Here is a 25,642-nt window from a genome sequence, read left to right on the forward strand (position 1 = left end):
TCCAAAGAGTTCCTTTATGTGTATATAAATCCATACCCCTCAGCCATTAATCTATTCTAGCTCTATAGATTTGCTCTTTATAGGCATGTTGTATAAATAGAACCATACAATATATGGCCATTTGCATCTGAATTATTTTACTTAGCATAATATTTTCAATGTTCATTGCTGTCATACATGTGTCTGCATTTCATTGATTTTCATTGTTGACATTTGATAGATATAGCACATTTTATTTTACCGAATCCTCAGTTGATGGACATCTGGATTCTTTCCATGTTTTTACTATTATGAATAATGCTGTTATAAACATTTTGTACAAGTCTGTGTGGGCATACACCTAAGAGTGAAATTGCTGAGTCATATGGTAAAAACCAAACTCAAATCCACTGCCACTGAGTCAATTCCGACTCATAGTTACCGTATAGGACAAGATAGAACTGTCCCAGTGAGTTTGTTAACTCTTAACAGGAATAGAAAAGCCTCATCTTTCACCTGCCAGAATGGCTGGTGGTTTCAAACTGCTGACCTTCAGGTTAGCAGCCCAGTGTGTATCATCAGGGGTTTCTTCTGCTCCTCTAACAGTTTGCAACCACAGAAACCCATGGGGGCAGTTCTGTTGCATCTGTAGAGTCCCTTGTTATAAGTTGCAATCAGCAAATAGGGAGTTCTGTTTTTGAGAAAATGTTTATAATAATATCATTATAATAATAAAGACACATTGACAAATGCTTCAAAAGATTAAGGAAACCTGAACCCTTATACATTCCTCGTGATAATGCAAAATGGTGCAGCAGTCACTTTGGAGAACAGTTTGGCAGTTTCCTAAACATACATGTACCATCCATGGCTCAGGGTAAATTTATGCTTATGTTTAAATTTATGCTCGTTTGACTTTAAAATATACCATATGTGAGCCATATATGGTAACTTTGTGTTTCACTTTAAAATTCACCATACATGACCCACGGTGTCAATCCATGTCATTGAGAGCCTTCGTTTTCTTCTTCTGTTTGGGAAGACTGGCTGCAGAGACAACTGTGGTGCCATGAGGTTATAGGTGTAACAGCTTCCTGCATGCAAGACATGTATCTCATATCTCTTGCATACAAAGCAGTCGTGCTGCCAGTACATACCATATAACCTATAATATGTACATATATCACAAAATGCCTGTTACTATCTTATATGTGTACTGTACTTTCTAGCATTAATTCTATATGAATTTTCCCTATTAACAGGCAGCAGAATCCAGTCTTTAAAATAAAACACAACTTTTATTGTGAACTGGGTAAAGGGTTACAAAGAAGATCATCAGTTTTACATTCAATAATTCATACACCTTTTGTTATATCTCATTCATTGCAAATGCATCACCTATCCTACTTCTTCCACGTGTTTCCATTTCTGTTTCTTTCCTAACCCTTCTGGACTTTGCCCTTGAGTAAATATTGCCCTTTGTATCTCAAATGGTTATTCTAAGGCGTTTGTACATGTCAGGGGTTTTTGTTCCTCTGCAGACCAATTTATTGCTAGGTTAAAAATGAGCCATGGGGGTATGTTAGCCTGGGTAGACTAGAGAAAAAAATTCATAAACACGCATATGTATATAAGAAAGAGGTTCATATAGAAGAGCAATTGAATATTGAGAAAACATCCCAGCCATGTTCAAATCAAGCCTATAAATTCAATATTACCCCATATGTCCAATACCAATCTATAAATTCCTCTTCAGACTCACGAAATACATGGCAATGATGCCAAATGCAGGAGGATCATAGGTCAGTGGGTTGGAAGCCTAGTGGATACAGTGGCGTTGTAAGCATCTCAGCACTGGCAGGGGCTTCTCTGGCTCCAAAGGTCTGTTGTATCAGGGTAGGTCCATGTGGCTTCTCCAGCTCCCAGGGCATACGTAGTGCCATGTATCTTGTCAGTAGAGCATCTCTCAGGGAGTGAGCAGAGAGAGATAAGTGTCTCCCGTCTCCAAGGAAGAAATCCAGGAAATTCCCATAATTCTCAGGAAAGGCCATGCCCACAGAGAGGCCTCATTGGCTATGTTCCGATTGACAGACTAGACTCCACCCCTTCACTCATAATCCTCTCAAGTCCCAAATTGACACCAGGTTAGGTAACTACCACAGGGGCTGAGTTCAGTTCTGCCAATTTCTATCCAACCAGTAAGCCTGGTCCTTTTGTAATTGGAATTTGTTCCACATTTTCTCCTACTCTATCCAGCTCTTTCTAATCTGATCCCTTTCAGAGCAGTTGGTAGTGGTGGCTAGGCACCATCTAGTTTGGGTCTAAGGGTCCTGGAGACTAACGTTAATATGATCCTTTAGTCTTCAGTCTGTTTCCACGTGTCTTCAATTTTCACCACTCTTCTTTCTCCTGGACAATGAGAGAGAAATACTTGCACCTGAGATGGTTGCTCGGAAACTTTTAACACCAAAGTAGGATGTAGAACATTGGCTTTGTGGACTACATTGTGCTAATGGACCTTGGTATACCTAAATCTACGTCCCTGAGCCCCCAGGCCCAGTTACTGAAGGCAATCAATTATATCTAACAAGTTTTCATAACTTTGCCCTCATATATTCCACCACATTTGTGGGTGTATTTGCAGCAAAGATACATGCTAAAATACAAATATCCTTTGTCAGACTTAATATGTTTTGGGGTATACTCCCACGCTTCCTCCAACAACCATTCAGCCTGTATGTCTATCCATCCCCAGGTGGCACTGTTGGGTAAGAGCTACACTGCGAAGCACAGGTCAGCGGTTTAAGCATACAGCTGTTCTGCAAGAGACAGATGAGATGAGATGTTCTCTCTCATAAGAATGTAAAGACTCAGAATCCCTACATAAGATTGCTATGTATTGGAATTGACACAATGGCATAGGGTGTGGGGTTTTTTTGTTTTTGTTTTGTTTGGTTTATTCATGTGTCTATTCATGTTGTGTTGTTGTTGTTAGATCCTATTGAGTTGATTCCAACTCATAATGACATGCAACAGAAGGAAACTCCCAGGGCGTAGCGCCATGTGTCTTGTCGGTAGAGTGTCTCTCAGGGAGTGAGCAGAGAGAGAGAAGTGTCACCCTCCTCCAAGGAAGAAATGCAGGAAATTCCCAGAATTCTCAGAAGGCCATGCCCACAGAGAGGCCTCATTGGCTATGTTCTGATTGACAGACTAGACTCCACCCCTTCACTCATAATCTCAAGTCCCGTGCCATGCTCACACTTGTTATCTTTGAACTCATTGCTGCAGTCACCCTGTCAACCCATCTCATCAAGGGCCTTCCTCTACCAAGTATGATGTCCTTCTGCAGGAACTGGTCTCTCCTGATAACACGTCCAAAATATGTGAGACAAAATCTTGCTATCCTTGCCTTTAAGGAACATTCTGGACTGTACTTCTTCCAAGACAGATCTATTTATTCTTCTGGTAGTCCATGGAACTTTCAATAATCCATAGTTAAAATACATTTCTTTTCCTTCGGTCTTCTTTATTCAATGTTCAGCTTTCACATGCATGTGAGGCAACTGAAATTACCATAGCTTGGGGCAGGTGCACTTTAGTCCCCAAAGTAACATTCTTACTTTTCAACACTTGAAAGGGGTCTTACGCAGCAGATTTTACCTAATGTAATGTGTTATTTGATCTCTTGAATACTGCTTTCATGAGCATTGATTGTGGTTCCAAGCAAGATGAAATCCATAACAATGTCAATCCTTTCTCCATTTATCATGATGTTACTTATTAGTCCAGTTGTTAGGATTTTGGCCTTCTTTCCATTGAGTTATAATCCATACTGAGTGCTGAAATCCTTGATCTGCATCAGAAAGTGCTTTCAGTCCTCCTGACATTCAGCAAGCAAGGTGGTGTCATCTGCTTATTTCAGGTTGTTGATAAGCCTTCCTCTAATCCGGATGCCACATTCTGTTTCATATAATCCAACTTCTCTGATGATTTGTTCAGCATACAGATTGAATAAGTATGGCGATAAGATGTAACCTTGACACACTCCTTGCTTGATTTTTAAACTATGCAGTATGCCCTTGTTCTGTTTGTACAACTGCCTCTTCATCCATGTACAGATGGCCATGAGTACAATGAAGTGTTAAGGAATTCTCACTCTTCTAAAAAATTCCGTAGTTTGTTATGATTCACACATTTGGATACCTTTGCATAGTCAGTAAACTTCTTTGGAGTATTCTCTGCTTTGAGCCAAAATCTGTCTGACATCAACAATGATAAGCTTTATTTCACATCCTCTTCTGAATCCAGCCTGAACTTCTGGCAGTTCCCTGTTAAGGTACTGCTACAAGCGTTGTTGGATGGGCTTCAGCAAAGTTTTACTTGTATGTGATATCAATAACATTGTTCTTTAATTTGAGCATTCTTTTAGATACCTTTTCTTTGGAAAAGGTACAGATATGATTCTCTTCCAGTCAATTGGCCAAGTAGCTGTCTGCCAAATTTCTTGGCATAGATGAGTGATTCCTGTGCTTTATCTGCTTTTTGAAACATTTTAATTGTATTCAATGAATTCCCATTTTGGCTTGTTTTGGCTAATGCTTTCCGTGCAACTTAGACTTCTTCCTTCAGTGCCCTTGGTTCTTGCTCATATGCTACCTTTTAAAATGGCTGAATGTCGACTAGTTCTTTTTGGTCAGTGACTGTGTCGTCTTTCCATCTTCATTAGATGCTGTCTGGATCATTCAATATTTTCCCCATGGAATCTTTTAGTATTGCAACATGAGCCTTGATTTTTTTCGTTAGTTCTTTTAGTTAAAGATATGCTACAATTAAGAGCAAGTTTCAGGGTCTCTTCCAACATCCAAGTTGATCTTCTTTATTTCCTGCTTTTAAATGACCTTTAGCTTTCTTTTCTGTATGATATTCTTGATGTTATCTTAGAACCCATCAGGTCTTCTGCCATTAGTGTATGTATGTATGATGCACGAAATCTGTTCTTGAGATGGTCTCAAAATTTGGGTTGGACATCATCAAGGTCACATTTTGACTTTCATGGACTTGGTTTCATATTCTTCCACTCCAACCTGAATTTACATATGAGCAATTGATGTTCTGTTCCAAAATCAGCGCCTGGCCTGGTTTCAGGTGCTGATATTGAGCTTCTCCATTATCCCTTTCCACAAATGTAGCCAACTTGATGCCTGCATGCGTACTCCATCTGGAGAAGTTCATTTGTAAATTCACCTTTCGTATTGTTGAAGAAAGGCATTTGCTATGAACAAGTCGTTGGTGTTACAAAATTGTATCATTCTATCCCCAGCTTCATTTCTATCACCAGGACCATATTTTCTATCTACTGTTCCTTCCTTGTTGGCACCTGAGAACAGCAACATGCAGGAGACCCGATCTGGGTTCTCACCCAATGCACCTCATCTTTTTCAGTGAAGGCTTGTGTTTTGGTATGGTGCTGAGCAGGTTTCAACAAAATATCCTGATTAAGATGGGCTAGGTACAAAGGGCTTGGTCATCTACTTCCAAATATCACGCAATGAAAATCCTATGGATCACAATGATCCAATCCCTTTTGTATATAGAGTTACCATGTGTCAGGGCCATGTCGATTAACAACAGCAAACTTGCTTGAAGTGGAGTTCCTCCTTCTCGCCATAAAGTCTTTGCAGAGCAGTTTTCCTTAGCCACACATCACTTAATCTGCTCCTTCTCTGCCTTCAGAGATCAGCTCAGACATCCTTCTGGTAATCCTTCACTACACAGCTAACCACACACCACACATACACACACAGAGTACATACTAGTTCTTTTCACCCCGTCTCACACACTAGTGATTCTCTCAACTGCTTACTCTGGGCATGGGGTGGGGTTGGGGATCAGCAGGGCTGACTTCTCTGAACCATGAGGTCTTTCATCCTCTAGAAAGGTCTTCCAGGCTCCTTCACATGGTGATCCCAAGATCTCAAAGAGCATCAAGAGATCAATCCCAGAGCAGAAACATGTTTGAAACCTCTGCTTGTGCCATGTTTGCTACTGTCTCATTGAACAATGCCAGTGACAAGGCCCTCTCAGTGCCCACGTAGGAAGGCTTTGTGAAAGGGCATGGATTAAAAAAGAAAGAACAAAGAAAAACCATAGAATTGCGCCACCAGGTTCCCAAGGCTGCAATCTTTACAGAAGCAGACTGCCACAACTTTCTCCCACGGAGCTGCTGGGAGTTCTAAGCATCCACCTGTGGGTTAGCAGCCACCGGGGAGAGAGGAGGGGAATACCGTGTGTGTGTGTGTGTGTGTGTGTGTGTGTGTGTGTTACATGTACCACACTGCTCATTGCTGGCATTTGGAGATACTCACCACGGAGAACTTTGGCATTCTATGCAGTCACATCCCTTTGTGGAGACTATAAGCACAGAGCCACTTACCTGCTCAAAATGGAAGAGGCAAGAGTGAAAACACAGGGAATTAAAAGTTATAGATTAATATCAGAAAATAGTTCCATTGCCACAAAGGGGAAGGAGGGCATGGGCATAAGGGGGCCTGGGGTCAGGTAGTGGGAAATCGAGGCGTGTCCTAAGATGGGTTTTTTCCTAAGGAGATGAGGTCACCTGTTAGCCAGTGGCAAAGGGATGGGTGCTCAGCGTGTGAGGAGAGCAGAGACGGTTTGAAGTGGTCATAATGGAATTTGAGACATACAAGAGTTTAAAATTTCAGGGTCCATTTAAAGTTGATGATGATGAATTTATCTTGATGCCAATCTGTCCTGTGGAGAAGTTTTTGCACAGAGAATGACAAAACTATGTTTTAGGTATCTTTCTAGATGAAAAAAAGAAGAGAGTTTAGGTTTTGAGATGAGTGTTGTTAAAACAATGACCCATGGGGGAAAAAATGAAGAAAATGGAGGCAGCCATCAGTGAGGCTGAAGAAAAAGGACGATTGCGGGAACTGCGGCTAGAACGCAGGATGCTTGAGTCAGTAATTTCAGGGATAGTAGTAGTTTCCATGCACATGAAAAGGACCAAAGGAGATTTGTTTTTGGAGATGCTCTTAATTTCTCAAGTTGAACAGCTTTCTCCCTAATGGGAATGAATCGATTTGCTTTGTCCCCCACTGCGATCGCCATTTCTTTCTTAGCATCCTGTTGAAACAGAGCAAACACGCTCCCTCCTCCTTTTTTCGGATTTCAGTGCTCTACCTTTCAGTCTGCTATACATAAGGTCGGCGTGAGTCACAGTGCACCCAGCGACAACGAACAACCACAGAGCTTCATTTGCCTTTTGAACTTCCTGTCACGACTCTTTTGAGTATAAGCACTCCTAAATATATGAGGGGATTCAAAAAGTTTGTGGGGAAATTCCATGATCTTTTCATTTTTTTTTCCACGACGTTTTTGAAGCTGCCCCATACACAGGCGCACTTCACCGGCCTTCGGGACCTAGGAAACTCTGGTGGCTAGTTAGCCTCTAGCTGCTCCTGGGGGGAAGACGCGAGGCTTTCTACCCCTGTAAAGAGGGTCAGTCTCAAAAGCCCACACAGTTAGTTCTACCCTGTCACATAGGATCACTATCAGTTGGAATCGACTGGGTGGCAGTGAATTTGAGTTGGGTACATGTCCCACTTGTGGGCCTTTAAAACAAAAAAACTGAGCTCCTGAGAAAGTTCTCCATCTTGCTACTTTGGTTTGGTAAATGTTTTCTGCTCTTGCAAAGTGTTGCCGGCGTGACAGTGACCTCACAGTCTCACAATGCCAGCAGGTTCGCACTAAAAATTACTCTTACGTTAGAGGGTCGACTGTAAAGCGGAAAGGGCCCTCAGCAGGCCAAACCCCAACATACACAATTTCACAGATAGAACCGCCCCTGCAGGCTTTCCGAGTCTGGAATTCTTTACCTGTTTAGAAAGACTCCGCTGTCTCCCGTGGAGCGACTGGTGGTTTTGAACTGCTCACCTTCTGGATAGCAGCCCCAGGCAGAGGCACTATGCCACCAGGGCTCCTTAGCAATTAGATGTATTGTGTGGGTGCAGTAGTACTTTTACCTCTGCGGACCACTGTACGAAGTGTGGTCCTTTGTCTTTGTCATGGTCCATAGGTGTTCCGTGCAGAACTGCCATGCCCAGTCTAGGGCTGCAAGGGCCCATGGATGGAGCTGGACCAGGGGACCCGCCCCAAGGAGAGTGCGAAGTTAGTTGTTAACTAAGACAGAGATCACAGGAAGGGGTGACGTGTGGTGGGGTCTGCGTCCCGTCACTAGGGGCATTCGGTCCAGGCGAACCTGTCCCTCGTCTCTCGTCCACCCTGGAAGACTGGATTACCGAGGGGCTGGGCCCAGGTCTGGCTGGGTGAGCCCCCGCGGGGTCCCTACCCCGCCGCGGCCCCGTCCGGATCAGGCGGGGCAGGGCGGCGAACTCGGGCGGATAGAGGCGGGGAGAAGTTGCCCGGCGGAGGGCGGGGCGGCTGCCGAGTCGGCCAATCGGTAGCTCTCCCGGCTGGCGGAGCCCAGAGGGCAGGGTCGCCGACACTGGTCCCTTGCCTGCCTCCCTAGTGTCCCCGGTGGAGGCACAGCCCCAGCCGTCCCTCTCCTCTGGCTACGGAGAGCGGCCCGAAGAGCCCCGTGGCGCTGCCCGGGGACGAGGCTTCGGAGCCCGGGCAGGGCACGGGCGCCCGGTCCGCCGCGGGGCGCAGGGAACGATGAAGGGCCGGCGGCGGCGGCGCCGGGAGTACTGCAAGTTTGCGCTGCTGCTGGTGCTCTACACCGTGATGCTACTGCTCGTCCCCTCCGTGCTGGACGGCGGCCGCGACGGCGACCCAGGCCCTGGGCACTGCCTGGGCCTCCAGGGCAGCCTGGGCGTGTGGAGCCTAGAGGCTGCAGCCGCTGGCGAACGCGAGCGGGACACGGAGGCGCGGCCCCCAGCGGACCGAGGCGCCGGCGAGCACCTCCTCTCGCCGGGCAACCTCAGCGGCGCCGCCAGGGAAGCGGTCGCCGGCGCGAAGCAGCACATCTACGTGCATGCCACCTGGCGCACCGGCTCGTCGTTCCTGGGCGAACTCTTTAACCAGCACCCGGACGTCTTCTACTTGTACGAACCCATGTGGCACGTCTGGCAGGCGCTGTATCCGGGCGACGCGGAGAGTCTGCAGGGCGCGCTGCGCGACATGTTGCGCTCGCTCTTCCGCTGCGACTTCTCCGTCCTGCGGCTGTACGCCCCCCCAGGGGACCCCGCGGCGCGCGCCCCGGGCGCCGCCAACCTCACCACCGCCGCCCTCTTTCGCTGGCGGACCAACAAGGTCATCTGTTCGCCCCCGCTGTGCCCCGGCGCCCCCCGGGCGCGCGCCGACGTGGGCCTCGTCGAGGACACGGCCTGCGAGCGCAGCTGCCCGCCCGTGGCGCTGCGCGCCTTGGAGGCCGAGTGCCGCAAGTATCCGGTGGTGGTCATCAAGGACGTGCGCCTGCTGGATCTGGGTGTGCTGGTGCCCCTGCTGCGGGACCCGGGGCTCAACCTCAAGGTGGTGCAGCTTTTCCGCGACCCGCGGGCGGTGCACAACTCGCGCCTGAAATCGAGGCAGGGGCTACTGCGCGAGAGCATCCAGGTGCTGCGCACCCGCCAGCGGGGCGACCGCTTCCACCGCATGCTCCTGGCGCACGGGGTGGGCGCCCGCCCTGGGGCTGCGTCCCGGGCGCAGCCCCCAGCGCCCCGCGCCGACTTCTTCCTGACGGGCGCGCTCGAGGTGATCTGTGAAGCCTGGCTGCGCGACCTGCTTTTTGCGCGCGGGGCGCCCTCCTGGCTGCGGCGCCGCTACCTGCGACTGCGCTACGAGGACCTAGTGCGGCAGCCGCGCGCCCAGCTGCGCCGCCTGCTGCGCTTCGCCGGGCTGCGCGCGCTCCCCGCGCTGGACTCCTTCGCGCTCAACATGACACGCGGCGCGGCCTACGGCGCCGACCGGCCCTTTCACCTGTCGGCACGGGACGCCCGAGAGGCAGTGCACGCCTGGAGGGAGCGCCTGAGCCGAGAGCAGGTGCGCCAGGTGGAGGCCGCCTGTGCCCCAGCCATGCGTCTGCTGGCCTACCCTCGCACTGGAGAAGAGGGAGATGAGGATTCACTCAAGGACCTGGAGATATCGCTGGAGATGGAGGCTGAGGGTGACACGTAGTCCCTAACCTTAACCCCGGGGGAGAATCCGGGTAAGGTGGCCCTGTGCAGTGGGGGGCGGAGTGGAGAACGGCTGGCGTGGGGTGGGGGCGGGGGGAGGTTAAAAACAGCCTGCATGGGAAATAGCGGGTTGGGGGAGGGGAGGGATGGATGTACCAGATCTCCACCCGTCACAGCGGATGGGGAATCAAAGAGATCTCCAGCTTAGCCTCCAGCCCCTCAGAGGAGACCCTTACAAAGAGAAAGGCTGTCTTAAGTGTGACGGAGGCGAAATCCCAGTCTCCACAGCCCCAGTCCAGTGCCTGAAGGCTATCTGTTAGCAAGGGCAGAGGACGAAAGAGAAGTGTCCGAAGTTTGTGGAGAGTCGGGAAGAATTAAGACAGGCATTATAGAATTTGAAACTAGGAATGAACATGAAAAGTACAAGGATTAAAAATGATAAGTAAGTAAAGTACAAGGATTTCAGGGACCATTGGAGGTCAATGACTATGAGTTTATCTTGGTGTCAACCTGTCCTCTGGGCTGGGGAAAAATGTTTGCAGTTGTGCTTGAAGGCACAGAGAAAACCCAAAGCAGGGTTTCATGTGCCTTCTCTCTCATCTGCCTCTCTCATGTCCCTCCTGATTAGCAAGCATGGAGACAGCCAGGCTATTCTGTTTGCAGATTTCCATGTCTCATGCACTGGTAGAATGGAGTCCAATAAACTTTGCTCATGTGACCTCTCTCTCTCCCTCTCTTTCCCTCCCCCTTCTTTCGTCCTTCCACCCACTTCTGTCTTCCTCCGCTTCTTGTGGTCAGCGTCTTTGCAGGATATTTGACCCTGTCCCCATTCAGGTCACAAAAGCTGCCTGGCCAGCTTCCTCTACTAGTGACAAGATCGCAGGCCTGGATTTCCCCCACTCCGCCCCCATCACTTTGAGAGACAGAACCTTAGATTGGCAGTAGCCGCTCTGCCTGTAACTGCAGAGGGTGAAAGGAGCCACCCTCTCCCTTGGTGGTGGTTGTTTTTCCGTTCACTGTAAAGCTTCCATCTAAAGAAGGGAAAATGGAGAGCCCGTTATCTCAGCAGTGGAGCTCAAAAAATGATCTCACAAAGGTGTGCAGTGTCTGGGCCACTGCAGGAACTGAACACTGGACTAAGGGCAGAGTTTGCTCTGCACGCTGCTGATGTTAGGAGGCCAGATAGTGGCATGGGAATGCGTTTCCCCAAACTTGGTGTAAATTGAAAGAGTGCCTTTGTCTGCACTTTGCAATCCAGAGGAAGAAAGCAGGACTGGGGGGGATGGGGAGGGAAGTGACTTCAATTTCCATTCATTATTTTATAGTATAATTCAGCATTCCCCTGAGATGAAGCTTTGAGGGCAAAGGTGGAAGATGTTAATGAAGAGGAATTTTGTGGTTGTCAGTACAGTCAGTTGCAGAGTGGTTTCGGAAGCTGGCTAACACTCACTTTTCCTCCTAGTAATCAAGTGATGGACTGAGTTTCGGTAATTGCTAGGAACTCTGTGTTCTTTCCTGATTTCTGGCATGGATGATGGTGAGGCAGCCACAGCATGACTCGTCACATCTTAAGAAAAACATCCTTTTTATCGGCTAGTCCTGTACCAGTATTTATTCCCAGATGTAACATAATGGTCCATAGGCCACATCCACAGGCCCCGAGGGAGCTCTGCCACGGGGCAACTGCTGCAGCGGTTTTTGGTTCAAAGGATTAACAATCTCCCCAATTCCTTTAATTAAAAAAATAGTTTAGCTAATGTTTATTGAGTGTCTGCCATCTGTGAGATACTGGCTGAGAATGAGGTCATGAGAATAAAGAGGAGAGTCAGAAGACTCTTTGTCCTCTAGGAAGTTTGTCTGTGGATGACATTGACTGTGTAGGAAGATGCTGCTGCTGTTTGGTGGCCATTGGGCCTCCTTTGGGGGTTGCAGGGACATCTAAGGGCAAACTTTTAAGTTCTTCCATCCTTTGTGGACTGAGCCCTACTTCCCACATTTCCTTCAAAGTTATTGGATGCAAATCATGCCTCCACCAGTCAGTAGATTTAGGAGATTCAGCTGGGACCACACAAGGGCAAATATTGTAAGCGGTGGACTACAAAAGTTCCTGGGAAAATTCCACTATCTTTTCCTAACCACCGCCTCTGATGCCTTTACTTATATAAAAAGATAAGAACAGGCAGATGTGTAGAGACCAAGTGTATTAGTGGTTACCAGGGGAGGAAAGGGAGAGGTGTTATTGCTTACATCATGCTAAATTTCTGTTTACAGTGATGGAAAAATCACATTGCACAATTGATTATTGCAATTGCTATCAGTAAGTTGTTCACCTGTACAAAGTTGAATTGGTAAAAGTTGTGTGATTGATATATTTACAATAATGATAAAATTGATCAAATTAAAACAAGTCACTGATGAGGCAATTTACATACAACCAAACCCCTGTGAGAGTTCCTTCCTTGGTTTGGAGGTTTAAGGCCTTGGTTTCATGGGACATCCCAGCTAATTGGCCTCCTAATATGATGACGGTTTCTATTCCACCACCTAGTTTGTTGCGTACGGCCTGGCGTCTTAGTTGGTCTCCATTCACCTGGGACAACGGAGGAAGGATAGTCAGGAATAAGAGGAAGGTAGGGACTGTGTAGCTAGCAGCCTCCCTGAACGCCAGCCTCGCCTGCTATAAGACCAGAAGAAGTGGATGGTGCCCAGTTAGCATCAGTGATTATTTGGATCAAAGAGTCCATAGGATGATCCTGATCAAAAAAGAGAAACAAACTATAGAACCAAACAGAAACTCACTGCCACTGAGTTGATTCTGACTCATAATGACTCTGTAGGACAGGGCAGGATTGTCCCTGTGGATTTTTCTAAGGCTAGAACTGCCTATGGGAGTAGAAAATCTTTCCCTCATAGTGGCTGGTGATTTTGAACTGCTGACCTTCTGGCTAACAGCCCAATATGTAATCCACTATGCCACGAGGGCGCATAAAATGCAGAACATAATATCAAATTCTCCTGGAATCCAGACTTTCTGAAGTCATCAAGGTTGGATAACCCCCTGAGATAACCTTTAAACCATAAACTAAAAAAATACCCCTGAATTTTCCCTAAAATCTAACGATAGTTTAGCTAAACTAGTAAAGCCTGCCTGCCTTGAACATCGTGCTTTTTTAAGATATCTATGGAATCAAATCGACTGCTGTCAGCTTAGGGAGTCATGAATTTACATGAGGGAGGAGCAACTCAGAAAGGGAGGGTAGATATGTACAACTCGAAGAATGTATTCAATGTCTGTAACTGTGTAAATGGAGACCATGGAGTTGTTTGTTTCGCTGTGTACATTACCAATTGGAGAAGGCTTGCTATGTGTGCCTGGTTCCTAGAAAGACAACGTTATTGACGGACTTTCCAAAAGTCTGTTACACTTCATGCCAGCTAAGGGAGAAGGGAAGGAGATGGCTCAGTGTTGGCGGACTCTGTGCCATGCCAGGAACCTCTGTGCCATAGTGGATAATGTGTTGAGCTGTGAACTGAAAGTTCCACAATTCAAACCCACCAGCTGCTCTACCAGAGAGAGATGAATGAAGCTGGCTTCTCCCGTGAAGATTTACAGCCTTGAGAACCCACTGGGGCTGTTCTGTTCTGTTCAGTAGGCATGCGATAAGTGACGGTGGTGAGTTTATGTTTTTTGAGTTGTTTTGTTTTGATGTACCATGCGTCGAGTTAGGTATCCAAGACACAGGGAGGTAACTTGCCCAAAGTCACACCTGGGGTGAGGAGCGTTTGGTGTTAAGACACCACAGTTCATAATCTCTCTTACCTTTCTCCTTGACCTGGCAAACTTTGATGTATCCTGGCAGCATCCATGGTACCCAGGCCAGACTTAGAGGCAAATCTGGGGCAAAAAAAAAACAAAACAAAACAACACTATCTCTATTATTAATATATTTCAACCAGTGAACTAATCAATTATGTATTCCTGAGCTGCTGATCGCACCGACACAGAAAACCATGGAGTCCTCACCCTCCGGCATCTGTGTGTGTCAGCTCAGCATCCAAGAGAAGGTTCTATGTGAAGTTACCTGAGTAAGATCTATATGACTTATACCTGATAACTGCGATTCGGCAAGGGGGAAGTCAGTGCACTACTTTCAAATGAATGAACCAAGACCCAGACCCTTTCTATTTCTTTTTTTTTCTTGGGGGTGGGGGGCGGTTCACGGTCAATAATCTCATCTTCTCACTTTGAAGATGGTAGCCCCAGCTGCAAGCATCACACCCTCACACAATTGCGCCGGGTTATTAAAACACAGAAAGGAAAGAAGCTGATTAATTAGTACCAGATGGGGCAGGGAGCCGTTTCCTTTCATCTGCTTATAAATCATTTCCCGAAACTCCCTACCCCTTCGAATTGTATGTCTTATTGACTAGAACTGGGTCACATGCTCTGCCCTAGCACAATTGTTGGCAAAAGAGACGGTAAAACTAGACTGGGGTTAGACTTCTTCACTTGTTGGTCTTTTGGTTTATAAGACCAAGAGGATCTGATTTAATTGGTCTAGGGTAGGGTCCGGGTTTTAGAATGATTTAAAAGCTCCCCTGGGTTATTCCACTCTACAGCAGTATTGAGAACTTGACCAATTGACCCCGTTACCACTTAAACAAAATGGATAACTATTGGTGAACAATTGACACTGTCTGCCACTGTAATTTATTTGTGTGTGAAAGAACTAGGAGCTATGAAGAATGCTGAATTACTCAGTAAGCAAGATAAGCACAGGCTTACTGCTGATTATGCACTGGCCTGCGATGTGCATGGTCAGCATTTCGAAACCACCAGCAGCTCTGTGGGAGAAAGACTGGACTTTCTACTCCAGTAAATAGTTGCAGTCTCAGAAACCCACTGTGAGGAGGTCACTATGAGTCAGCATTAAATTCCATGGCAGTGAGTGAGTGAATGAAATTTTCACATTTTCTTTCAGCACATCAAAGATTCTGATTTAAGATGTGGTTGACAACTGCCTCTCCTCCAATGCCACAGCATCTTCCTTCACAATCAAAGCCTCTGTTCAGATTTATAGTCCCTGACAGGGACAAGGGAAGGCCATTGGCATAGTAGGTTATATGTTGGGTTGCTAATCGTAAGGTCAACAGTTCGAAACCACCAGAGGCTCAATGGGAGATACATGAAGCTTTCTAGTCTTATTAAGAGTTACAGTCTCAGAAACCCACAAGGGCATTTCTACCATGTCCTGTAAGCTTGCTATGAGTTAGAATCAACTCAGTGGCAGTGAGTTTGTTTTGGTTTTGGACAGGGACAGAGTACCCAGTAGGCATAGTAAGCATGGACTTACTTGTGCTTACTTACTGATCTGTAGTGATGGCTATGAAGTGCCATAAAGATGTGGTGTGTTATGATGGAAAGGGAAATGTTTCATGTAAATTATATGTGGTCCCAGTCATCACCATCTCATATTCCTTCAAATGCTTTGTTATCTGTAGCTCCTGATTTAATGAACATCATTATCCTCCACCCACTACTGTGTTGATCAGATTGATATGATGTCTTACTTCTTTTAACGTGTCTCCCTTTGACTTCTGCCTTTGGTAGGTCCCAAGCTTTTATTCCTGTAAGCATTGTAGGCACCATGATCTCCGTTCTTGACAAAATAAGTGTACCCTCAGCCCCAATTATTAGAAAACTTTTTTTCTCTAAATGAATTGTCTAAACTGAAAAAGAAATAACCACTCACTCATCAAATTCCTAACAAAGCATTTTGATAGCTATTACATTTTAATCAGGACATTGAGTTCCAAATACAGGCTTGAGTATAAATATCACTGAAAGGAGAACCTCTTAATTAAGCACAGGCTGCTAAAGAACCGGTATTTGTTCAACATTACCCCTACATAGGATTCATCATTCCACACAATGTGTTTAAACTCCCCATAGCAAATCAACCTGGATACTGGGTTTGAGCCATGGAGCTGGAAGTGTGTGTGTGTGTGTGTGTGTGTGTGTGTGTGTGTGTGTGTGTGTTGGAACTTCTATCTGGGCCTGGCTTCCTAGTGCAGTCATCTGACCCCTTTCATGAACGGTGAATTTGTTTTTAGGCAAAAATCAAGACTCAACGCTAGTGAGTGAGGCAAGGGAGGAGGCTGGTCCTACAAAGGGACCTGCGATCATGACAAAGTAACATTCTTTTGCCCACTTGAAGTCAGTTTAGAGTTCAGGAACCCAGGATCAATCAAAGACCTAGCTCTCCTGCTGAGTACTTGATTGACCTTGGCAATGTCCTAAATCTTCTTTAGTGTTCTTACCAATAACAAAAGTAGGTTGGATTATGGAATGTCAAGGTTTTGGGAACTAACAGGAGGTGAATTTTATTGACTGCCTATTTTGTCCACTGTGTTTGCTCCATGGGTGATACATGCCATTTCATTTAGCCCTCATTTTAGCTCTAGGTGGTAGGTAGGATCTCCACTTTCTGGAAGATAAAACAAGTTCAGAGAGGTAAGGTCATTGTCGTGGCTAACACGGCTAGATGAGGAAACCTCGGGTCTTCTCTATATTTTATTTCCGGTGGGTTTTTATTTTAATTTTTTTTACATTTTATTAGGGGCTCATACAACTCTTATCACAATCCATACACATACATACATCAATTGTATAAAGCACATCTGCACATTCCCTGCCCCAATCATTCTCAAAGCATTTGCTCTCCATTTAAGCCCTTTGCATCAGGTCCTCTTTTTTTTCCCCTCCCTCCCCGCTCCCCCCTCCCTCATGTGCCCTTGGTAATTTATACACTGTTATTTTGTCATATCTTGCCCTACCTGGAGTCTCCCTTCCCCCCCTTCTCTGCCGTCCATCTCCCAGGGAGGAGGTCACATGTGCATCCTTGTAATCAGTTCCCCCTTTCCAAACCACTCACCCTCCATTCTCCCAGCATCTACCCTCACACCCTTGGTCCTGAAGGTATCATCTACCCTGGATTCCATATGCCTCCAGCCCCCATATGTACCAGAGTACAACCTCTGCCCTATCCAGCCCTGCCAGGTAGAATTCAGATCATGGTACTTGTGGGGAGGAAGCATCCAGGATCTGGGGGAAAGCTGTGTTCTTCATCAGTACTACCTCGCACCCTGACTGACCCATCTCCTCTCCTAAACCCCTCTATGAAGGGATCTCCATTGGCCGACACTTGGGCCCTGGGTCTCCACTCTGCACTTCCCCCTTCATTCGATATATATATATATATATATATACACACACACACATATATATATATATCTTTTTTTTGCATGATGCCTTATACCTGGTCCCTTTGGCACCTCGTGATCGCACTGGCTGGTGTGCTTCTTCCATGTGGGCTTCTTTGCTTCTGAGCTAGATGGCCACTTGTTCGCCTTCAAGTCTTTAAGACCCCAGACACTATCTCTTTTGATAGCCGGGCACCATCAGCTTTCTTCACCACATTTGCTTATGCACCCATTTGTCTTCAGCGATCCTATCATGGAGGTGTGCAGCCAATGATATGATTTTTTGTTCTTTGATGCCTGATAACTGATCCCTTTGGGACCACTCGATCACACAGGCTGGTGTGTTCTTCCATGTGGGCTTTGTTGCTTCTGAGCTAGATGGCCGCTTGTTATCTTCAAGCCTTTAAGACCCCAGTCACTATCTCTTTTGCTAGCCGGGAACCATCAGCTTTCTTCACCACATTTACTTGTTCACCCACTTTGGCTTCAGCAGTTGTGTCGGGAGAGTGAGCATCACAGAGTTCCAATTTAATAAAAGAAAGTATTCATGCATTGAGGGAGTGTTTGAGTAGAGGCCCAAGGTCCTTCCGCCACCTTAATACTTTATCTATAAATATAGACACATAGATCTATTTCCCCATCCTCATATATATATTTGCATGTACATGTCTTTGTCTAGACCTCCAGAAATGCTCTTTGACTCCTAGCTCTTTCCTCCATCTTCCTTGACTTTCCTCCTGCCCTATTACCGTGCTCCGTGACCACCTGGGCTACAGCTATACCTCTTTTCTTTTCTTTTTTTTTTTTTTTTTGTTTTTAGCTATACCTCTTTTCTACGCCACCTTACCCTTGATCATTCCCCACCAGGCCTGCCACTCCCCCCTCTCTGCCATTTTGGGTCCCATGTTGTTCCCTTGTCCCTGTGTTTGTTAACACCACTTCCTTACCCCCCCTAATCCCCCACCCCAAGTCCCCCCGGAACTGTTGGTCCCGTTGTTTTTCCTCCAGATAGTTCATCCAACCTGTCCTATTCAGACAGACCTGTGGAGACACTAACATGCACGAAAACAAGACAGAGGAAAACAAAGCAACAATATACAACCAGGCAACAAAACAACAAAAACAAACCACTGACAAAGATCAGAACAAAACACTTCACAAAAGAAAAGCTTGTAGTTAGTTCAGGGATCATTTGCTGGCCCTTAGGAGTGTTTTCCAGTCCAGTCTGTTGGGGCACCACGCCCTGGCCCCAAAGTCCACTTTCAGCATTCCCTGGGGACCTTGCCGCTCCATTCCCTTGCTGTTCCCCTGCACTCCCCAAGAGCTTTGCCTCTATGTGGTGGGATCAGGTCAGGTGCAATTCCCACGCTGTGTCTCCGGTGCTGTCCCCTGTATCGCCCTTAGTCACTGATTGGCATCATTTCTCATAGTAGGGCCAGCCATGTTGTTCTTTCTGTGGACTGGCTGCTCTACTCAGGAACATCATCATCACGGCCTGGTGGGCCAGGCTGTGCTCCACTCTCTCCTCCTGCCCCTTCATCTGCTCCCGTGTGCTCTGATCAGATATGTCCATCTCCCGGAGCTGCAGAGTCAATGTGGTCCTTTGGAACAAATTATTTTCGGGGGAGGGGCAGGTATCCACTTAATTTATGGTGCTGGGGCCAGCCTCCCAGACCTCTCCACTGGTTCCCTACTCCACGCCAGGATATTGCATTCACACCTTGCGACACTGGGTTGAAGTCTGGTCCCACTTTCCCTGTGGAGATATAAACAATACCCTCCCCTTGGGTGGATTAGTGCCCCATGCCCCCACTCCCCTTTTCTTCCTTATATTCATCCTTTTGTTTTCCTTCCCCCCCCCCCGCTCCTCCACCATTGCCTTCTCTATTTTTAAGCTAGTGGTTTTCAAATATGCAAAAGTCATAGGGGCACATCGTAGGGAAATGTCGAACAGCATAAAGCAAACCCAACCCACCCATTGCTGCCGAATCCATTCCAACCCATACCGACTCCCAGCAGGGTGTCGGAAACCGTCACAGGGTGTGGGAGACTGTCCATTGAAGCAGAACGGAGCGAATGGGGCTGCAGCCGTCCAAAGACATGCTGATGCATGTATGTGCGAAGCAGAGCTCTGGTGGCTGTGGGTTCTGACGGACCCTTCTATTTGGGAAAATATCATTTCTATGATTCCCATGAGGAAATACACATTTAGACATAAAGTGTTCCATCCCCTTAGAAAACCAAACATACTCTATCAGGTTTGGAGAGTTCCTTGTGGTATCTACTTGAACACCAGCTGTTTCAAGGGGATTCTCACTGGGGAAATTAGGCTGCTTTGTAATAAGGGTTAATCCAGCATATAAGGAGCCTTCGTGCCAACAGCTGAGTGTTTGGTTACTAACTGAAAGGCTAGCAGTTCCAATGCACCCAGAGCCTCCCAGGGGGAAAGACCTGGTGTTCTGCGCGCATGTACATTTGTTGTTAGAGGCCGTCAAAGCCAATTTTGGCTCCGAGTGACTGACCCCCGGTGGCAGAGTAGGACTGCCCCAGGATTTTCTTGACTGATCTTCATGGGAGGAACTCTGGGGTGCAGTGGTTACTCCCCCGGCTGCTAAGGTGGACAGGTTGGAGCCCCCCACCCCAACCTTCTAGCAGCTCCAAGAGAGAAAAGACGTGCATCCATTTTCACTTGGGTCCACAGAGCCCTCTTTGTAGGCTGAGGGGAGCCAAGGCACAAGTGCCTACTAGGCCCCATTCGCACTTTGGGAGGCAAGATTTCAAAGGGTTTTCAAAGAGGTGTTTTTTTTTTTTAGTGCGGCTAAAGAATTTCTTCCCATGAATACAAATGTAAGAGAAGTACTTGAGAGTGATGCTTTGAAAATACATGTATAAACAACTGAGAAAAAAGCCTTCAGTATGCCCCTTCTCAGCCCGTCCTTCGTCTGAGCAGCACGAACTAGGATGGAGAATGAGAGGGTGGAGACTGAGACATTCAAAGCTAAACTAACCAGGCTGTTTTGTATCTGATACTGCAGTCGAACAAGGCGACTAATAAAGGAACCTCTCTTTCTGGGGGGTCTCGTGTAAGAACAGTAGGCACTAATAAGAGACTGGCCCAAGTTCAAGAACACAGGGAAGTGGAACACCATTTGGGAGCTGAACAGGAAGCTGTTTCAGTTGGATAAAAGTTGAGCGCTCTGTGATGCCTTCATGAGAATTGGAATTCTTAAGCTCCCTCCCCACCCCACCTCGACACCCCTCCTCCTCTCTCAGCCAACAGGCTCTAGGCCAGCAGCCAGATCTGACATTTTCGGCAGTTGGTCTTGTTCATATTAAAGGCCATCATGCCGGATGCTCAAAATAAATTATTGTGTTGGCTGATAATGGATCTTTTAAAGTAGGCAGTTAATAGACTGTGAAAAGGACCACCAATTTTGAACATGTTCCAACTCAGCAGATTACCCTCCCCTGAAATGGACATGGCCAGCACGGAACTTTGCTGTGGAATCACATTCCGAAAATAGTCTCTGAGGTAGAAAGCGTTATTATTTATGGAATCTCTAAGCTTTTAAGGGGCCTTGGCGGAGCTGTCAGGTAAGCTTTGGGCCGTGAACCACCAGATTGGTGGTTCAAATCCACCCGAGTAAGAGAGAAAGATGAAACTTTATGCTCCAGTAAAGATTCCCAGCCTCTGAAACCCCATATAGGATCATGATGAGTCAGAAGAGACTCCGAGGCAATGAGTGTGGCAAGCCTTTAAGGTGCGTGTTCCGTAAGGGCAGATTCTTCTCAGGCTGGTCAAAGGAGCCCCAGAAGGCCAAGGTTACGTGTTCTGGGTCCAGCGAGACAGCCCTGAGACCCAACCAGTTTTGTTTGGTTAGCTACTGTTGTGTTGGCTCAGACTTCAGTAAGAAGCCTTAAATATGACCTGAAATCTAAATGCCTGCAGGGACTTCTTTAGGACAAGTGGCGTCACTGGAAGGCAGAGGGGAAGCGCAAGCAGCACCAGGTGGTACTGTCAGAGGGAGTGACACCAAAATGATTGGAAATACAAATTCTGTGTAGTGTTTCAGCAGAAATAGATTTTGTAATAAAAATATCCCTATAGTTCAGCGGTTCTCAACCTGTGGGTCGTGACCCTTTTGGGGGTAGAACAACCCTTTCACAGGGTCACCCGATTCACAGCAGTAGCAAACGCACAGTGATGAAGTAGCAAGGACAATAATGTTATGGTTGGCGGGGGGCGGGGGGGGGGGGCGGGAGCACAACCTGAGGCACTGTGAAAAGGTCGTGGGTGAGGCGCGTGGAGAAGCACTGCTCTAGTCAGTTACAGCAACACAACATTTTTTAATAAGCCCAGCTTGCCCGTGTCAACATTCGGAGCTGTTCTTATTTCCCACTGGTAGTGGTGGTAATTTCACCCGCGTGCACTATAAGCACGACTTGTTGCTTTTGTGGCTGACGGTACTTTTATAGGGCCTGCCTTTCGTTTCTTTTTCAGAGCACCTTTATAGCGATGCTTAAGAGGACAAGGGGAAGACAAAGACTGGGGAGACCAGTGGCATGCGGTCCTAATAGTATCCAAGGGTTTGCTCATATGGACTTTAGAAAGGGCATGGGGAAACTGTTACACGTGGGCGGTAACCTGGCAAATCAAAACGCCACACTTACAGGTGGGGGTAGTGGAGCGGGAATGGAGCCGGGGCTGGGAAACATACGGGCAGCACGCAGAGGAGCTCACGAAATTGCTCCAGGGTCTGCCCCAAGGCAGTCAGGGCATAATGCATGTCTATTTGACACTAGCTAGATGATCTCCATCAAGGACACACCCAAGCAGGCCCCCAGGGGACCCTGCCCTCCTCAGGCGTATGAGGTGGGTAGCGGTGCCGTTGCCCTCCGTCTGCGAGGGCAGGATGGTTCATTTCCCTGGTCAGCGTTCAGAAAGGAGGCTGTATCCTCATGGAGGCTGTGAAGCTACATTTTCGACTTTCACTGTCATCCACATCCTTCTGCAAACCAGATGTTCAGAATTTAAGCTCTACTATATTTTCCTCGCTGACCCTGAATTTTATTATTTATAATCCTTGGATCACCCAGGCTTGTGTGCTTCTTCCGTTTGGACTTAGCTGACCCCTCATTTAGATGGCTGCTTGTCTTAAGACAAGCGTAATACCCCGGATGTTATTCTTTCTGCCAGCCCTGCACCATCTGACTTCTTCACTGCAATTTGTAGTGATTATTCCATGAGGTTAAGTACTGAGCAGGGTCTAGAGTGACTGGTTTTTGTCAATTTTTCTGATGTTTTTGCTACAATGTTTGTGAACCTACATCTATAACTTTTTTTTGAGAATGAAGTAATTAAAAGTAAGAAGGAGAAAAATCAAGGGCTTCTGCTCAATTACTAATAATGTTGTAACTAATAATGTAATTCAGTGTAGAAGGATTTTATAGGTCAAGCTTGTTAGAATTCCTATAATCTGAAAACATGAAATTTACACATTTTCCAATGATATCCCATATTATTCTGTGTTTAAAATAGATTAGAAGAATTGTTAAAGATTCTATATGGTAAGGACTCTATATCTCTTCCTGGTACAGGAAGAGATTCGTGGCAGGGGATAGCACCATGAGCTCCTGCCCTGGGCAATGCCCACCCTGGTAATGCAACTGCTTTGGCAGGTTCATAGTGTTAGATTAATACTGCCTGGTCATGGCAGCTGGCAGGCTGAAAGTAGAGAAACCTGCTTGAAGAGCTAAAGAGTGTGATTTCATTTTGAAATAGAACATCACAGACTCTGTGAGGCATGGGGCGCGAATGAAAGTTCAAGGCTGTGGGCTTTTTTTTCTGTAAAGATGTTGAGTTGGCAAAATGATGAGCAGCCCCAAGAAAGAACTGAGAGGCTAATCGAAGAAGTCATCAAATCCACATAGATAAGATCCACATGTGAAAATAAAATGTCCCGGAGCCTTGAGTTCACTTCCCCCATAACTAAGACAAAGCTTTACATAAAAGGGGACTGATTACTATCTCAGACTATGGGCCCAGTAAGCCCAAATACTAAAATCGAGATAATATTTAAAAAATAAGACTTCCTTTCGACAAATCAAGAGCTGGCTTATGTGAAATATTTAGATTTTAGAAGGAAAAAAAGATGCTGCCTCTTGCTTTAATAAAGCATATCAACAATAAGGATATAATAAAGAAAAGCAATATACTTATTAGATTCTGCAAACAATGAAACACTGCATCGTGCTGTCTTTCTGCCCTCCACACCCCTCAGCTACTAGGAATTGCAAAAAGAAGATCCTTAACGTAAAAAGAAACATACATTCTCCTCTCAAATAACACAACCTCTGACATTGCCTGTCTCTTAAGCTTGTATTTTCTTTTTCAACAGTTTAAAGTTAGACAAATAGTTTTGAGCTCAGGGAAAAGCTATGTTCTGATACTTTTGAAAATCCCTGGCAGGCCAATGGACCAGGGAGAGGACTGGCTTACACCATCCAAAGTCCAATGCATGCTCACTGGCAGAGAACAAGCCCTGGTGGGCAAGCCCAGTACTCACTCCCAAGGCCATTTTCAGCCATTAAGTTGACCACGAACAGCTGTGGGCGCCGATGGGCCTGAATGGCAGGGCCGAGCTCCAGGTAACTTCATAGCTTCTGTGCCATTATCGACTCAATGGCAGTGAGTTGGGTGGTTTTGCTGTGACCTTCCCACTTGGTGGATCCAACACCCCTGCAGGTAGGCAATCAAAAGTATATTAGAAAACAGTGCCTCCGTTCCTTTATTTGAGTTGAAAACAACGTTACTCCCCCAAAGCAATCCCATATGCCAATTAAGATTGCGCCTTGGAGGAAGCTCAGCTTTTCCCAAGTTGTGTTAATAATACTGAATTAAAGCATGGTCATTTTGTTCTCAAGTGAGATTTTTTTCAAAAGAGAAAAATTTCGCTGGGGGTGGTGATCAAATTGGAAACATTTTATTCCATTGGGAAAATGTAATTAATGCCCCTTTCATTTGTACACGGGCTGACTTGGGGCTTCAAAGACTCACATGGATTCTGGAACGGGGAGGCTGTTCCTTGTCCCGAGGGACAGGAGACGAGGGAAGGAGTGGAAGGCACCGCCTCAGCTTTCAACACGAATTGCCCAGGCCCAGGCAAGGGATTTCTCCCTAGAGTGGATTTTTGTTGTTGTTGTTTTTACTCAGTGCCTGTTTTCAGCTGTGGCAAAAGTTGTTGCAAGTTCAACATGAATGGAACTGTTACTGATTTCTCTGTGATTTTGTTGTCTGGTGGTGGCTTGGGTTTTGTTGTGATGCTGGATACTATACCACAGGTATTTCAAATACCCGGCAGGGTCATACATGGTGAACAGGTTTTAGAGAAGCTTCCAGACTAAAACAGACTGAGGCACCCACTAGTGCCTAGCTTCAGGGTCGGCAAACTGCGGCTTGAGGGGCACATGGGACTTATCTGGCATACATGTGACTCTGAAATAAAATTGAAAAACTTTTGTTAGATTCCTCAGGTGGAAATACCTCGGTCCTTGGCTTCACACAAGAAATAATTCACAGTGAAGCCTGGTTTGTGATCCAAGTGAGTTTTTATAAAGGAGAGAAATTTCAGGTTTGACACAGGCCCCCTCAGGGCAGTTTGCACCCACACGGTTGACCTGAGGCCAGAGACACGGCACCAAGGCCAAGGAGCAGCTGGAAAAGAGGGTGGTGGGCTCCTGGTTCTGACTTTTTCAGGGTCCTCAGCTGAGACAGGTGGTCGAAGGTACTGGTAGGCCCCTACGCTAAAATCAGCTCACCTGGCCTAGATTGGGTATACTGGCTTCCAGGTCTGAATTTGCGCATGCCCTCTAGCCTGATTGGCTTCCAACTTCCTGTGAGGGTGGAGGAAGGCCTTGGCATGTAGAGGGACAACACCTGGTGTCTGTCTCTGGCTCCCTAATACTTTTAAAGGGTAGTTATTCAGATAATGGTTATTTCATTTCTTTGTAAAAATACATTTATAGCTTTTGAATAATTTTTAAATTGTAAGGGACAGAATTGGCTCTTTTCCCTCAAAACTTTGCTAACCCCTGACCTAGGGAATTGATCTTTATGCATTCCATTTAGTTTTTGACAACTTCCTATTTTCTCAGATTCATACTTTGTACATCCCATCCTCCAATGATTAATAGATAGTTACAGTTGTTTCTTCTCATTTTGAGTCAGGCCTCATCAGTAAATG

The 25,642-nt window shown here is 46.4% G+C and overlaps 1 protein-coding gene across 1 annotated transcript in view; it reads left to right on the forward strand.

Moving 5' to 3' along the window:
• Nucleotides 1–8,527: 8,527 nt before the first annotated feature.
• Nucleotides 8,528–25,642, forward strand: part of CHST7 (carbohydrate sulfotransferase 7) — a 38,356-nt gene continuing 21,241 nt past the window's right edge. Inside the window, exon 1 of the mRNA XM_075539069.1 lies at nucleotides 8,528–10,168. Coding sequence (XP_075395184.1) covers nucleotides 8,677–10,137 — 1,461 coding nt within the window. The 5' untranslated portion in view covers nucleotides 8,528–8,676 and the 3' untranslated portion in view covers nucleotides 10,138–10,168. The remainder of the gene's footprint in view (nucleotides 10,169–25,642) is intronic.

The sequence above is a fragment of the Tenrec ecaudatus genome, chromosome X, assembly GCF_050624435.1.
Source record: "Tenrec ecaudatus isolate mTenEca1 chromosome X, mTenEca1.hap1, whole genome shotgun sequence".
NCBI classification, from domain to species: domain Eukaryota; kingdom Metazoa; phylum Chordata; class Mammalia; order Afrosoricida; family Tenrecidae; genus Tenrec; species Tenrec ecaudatus.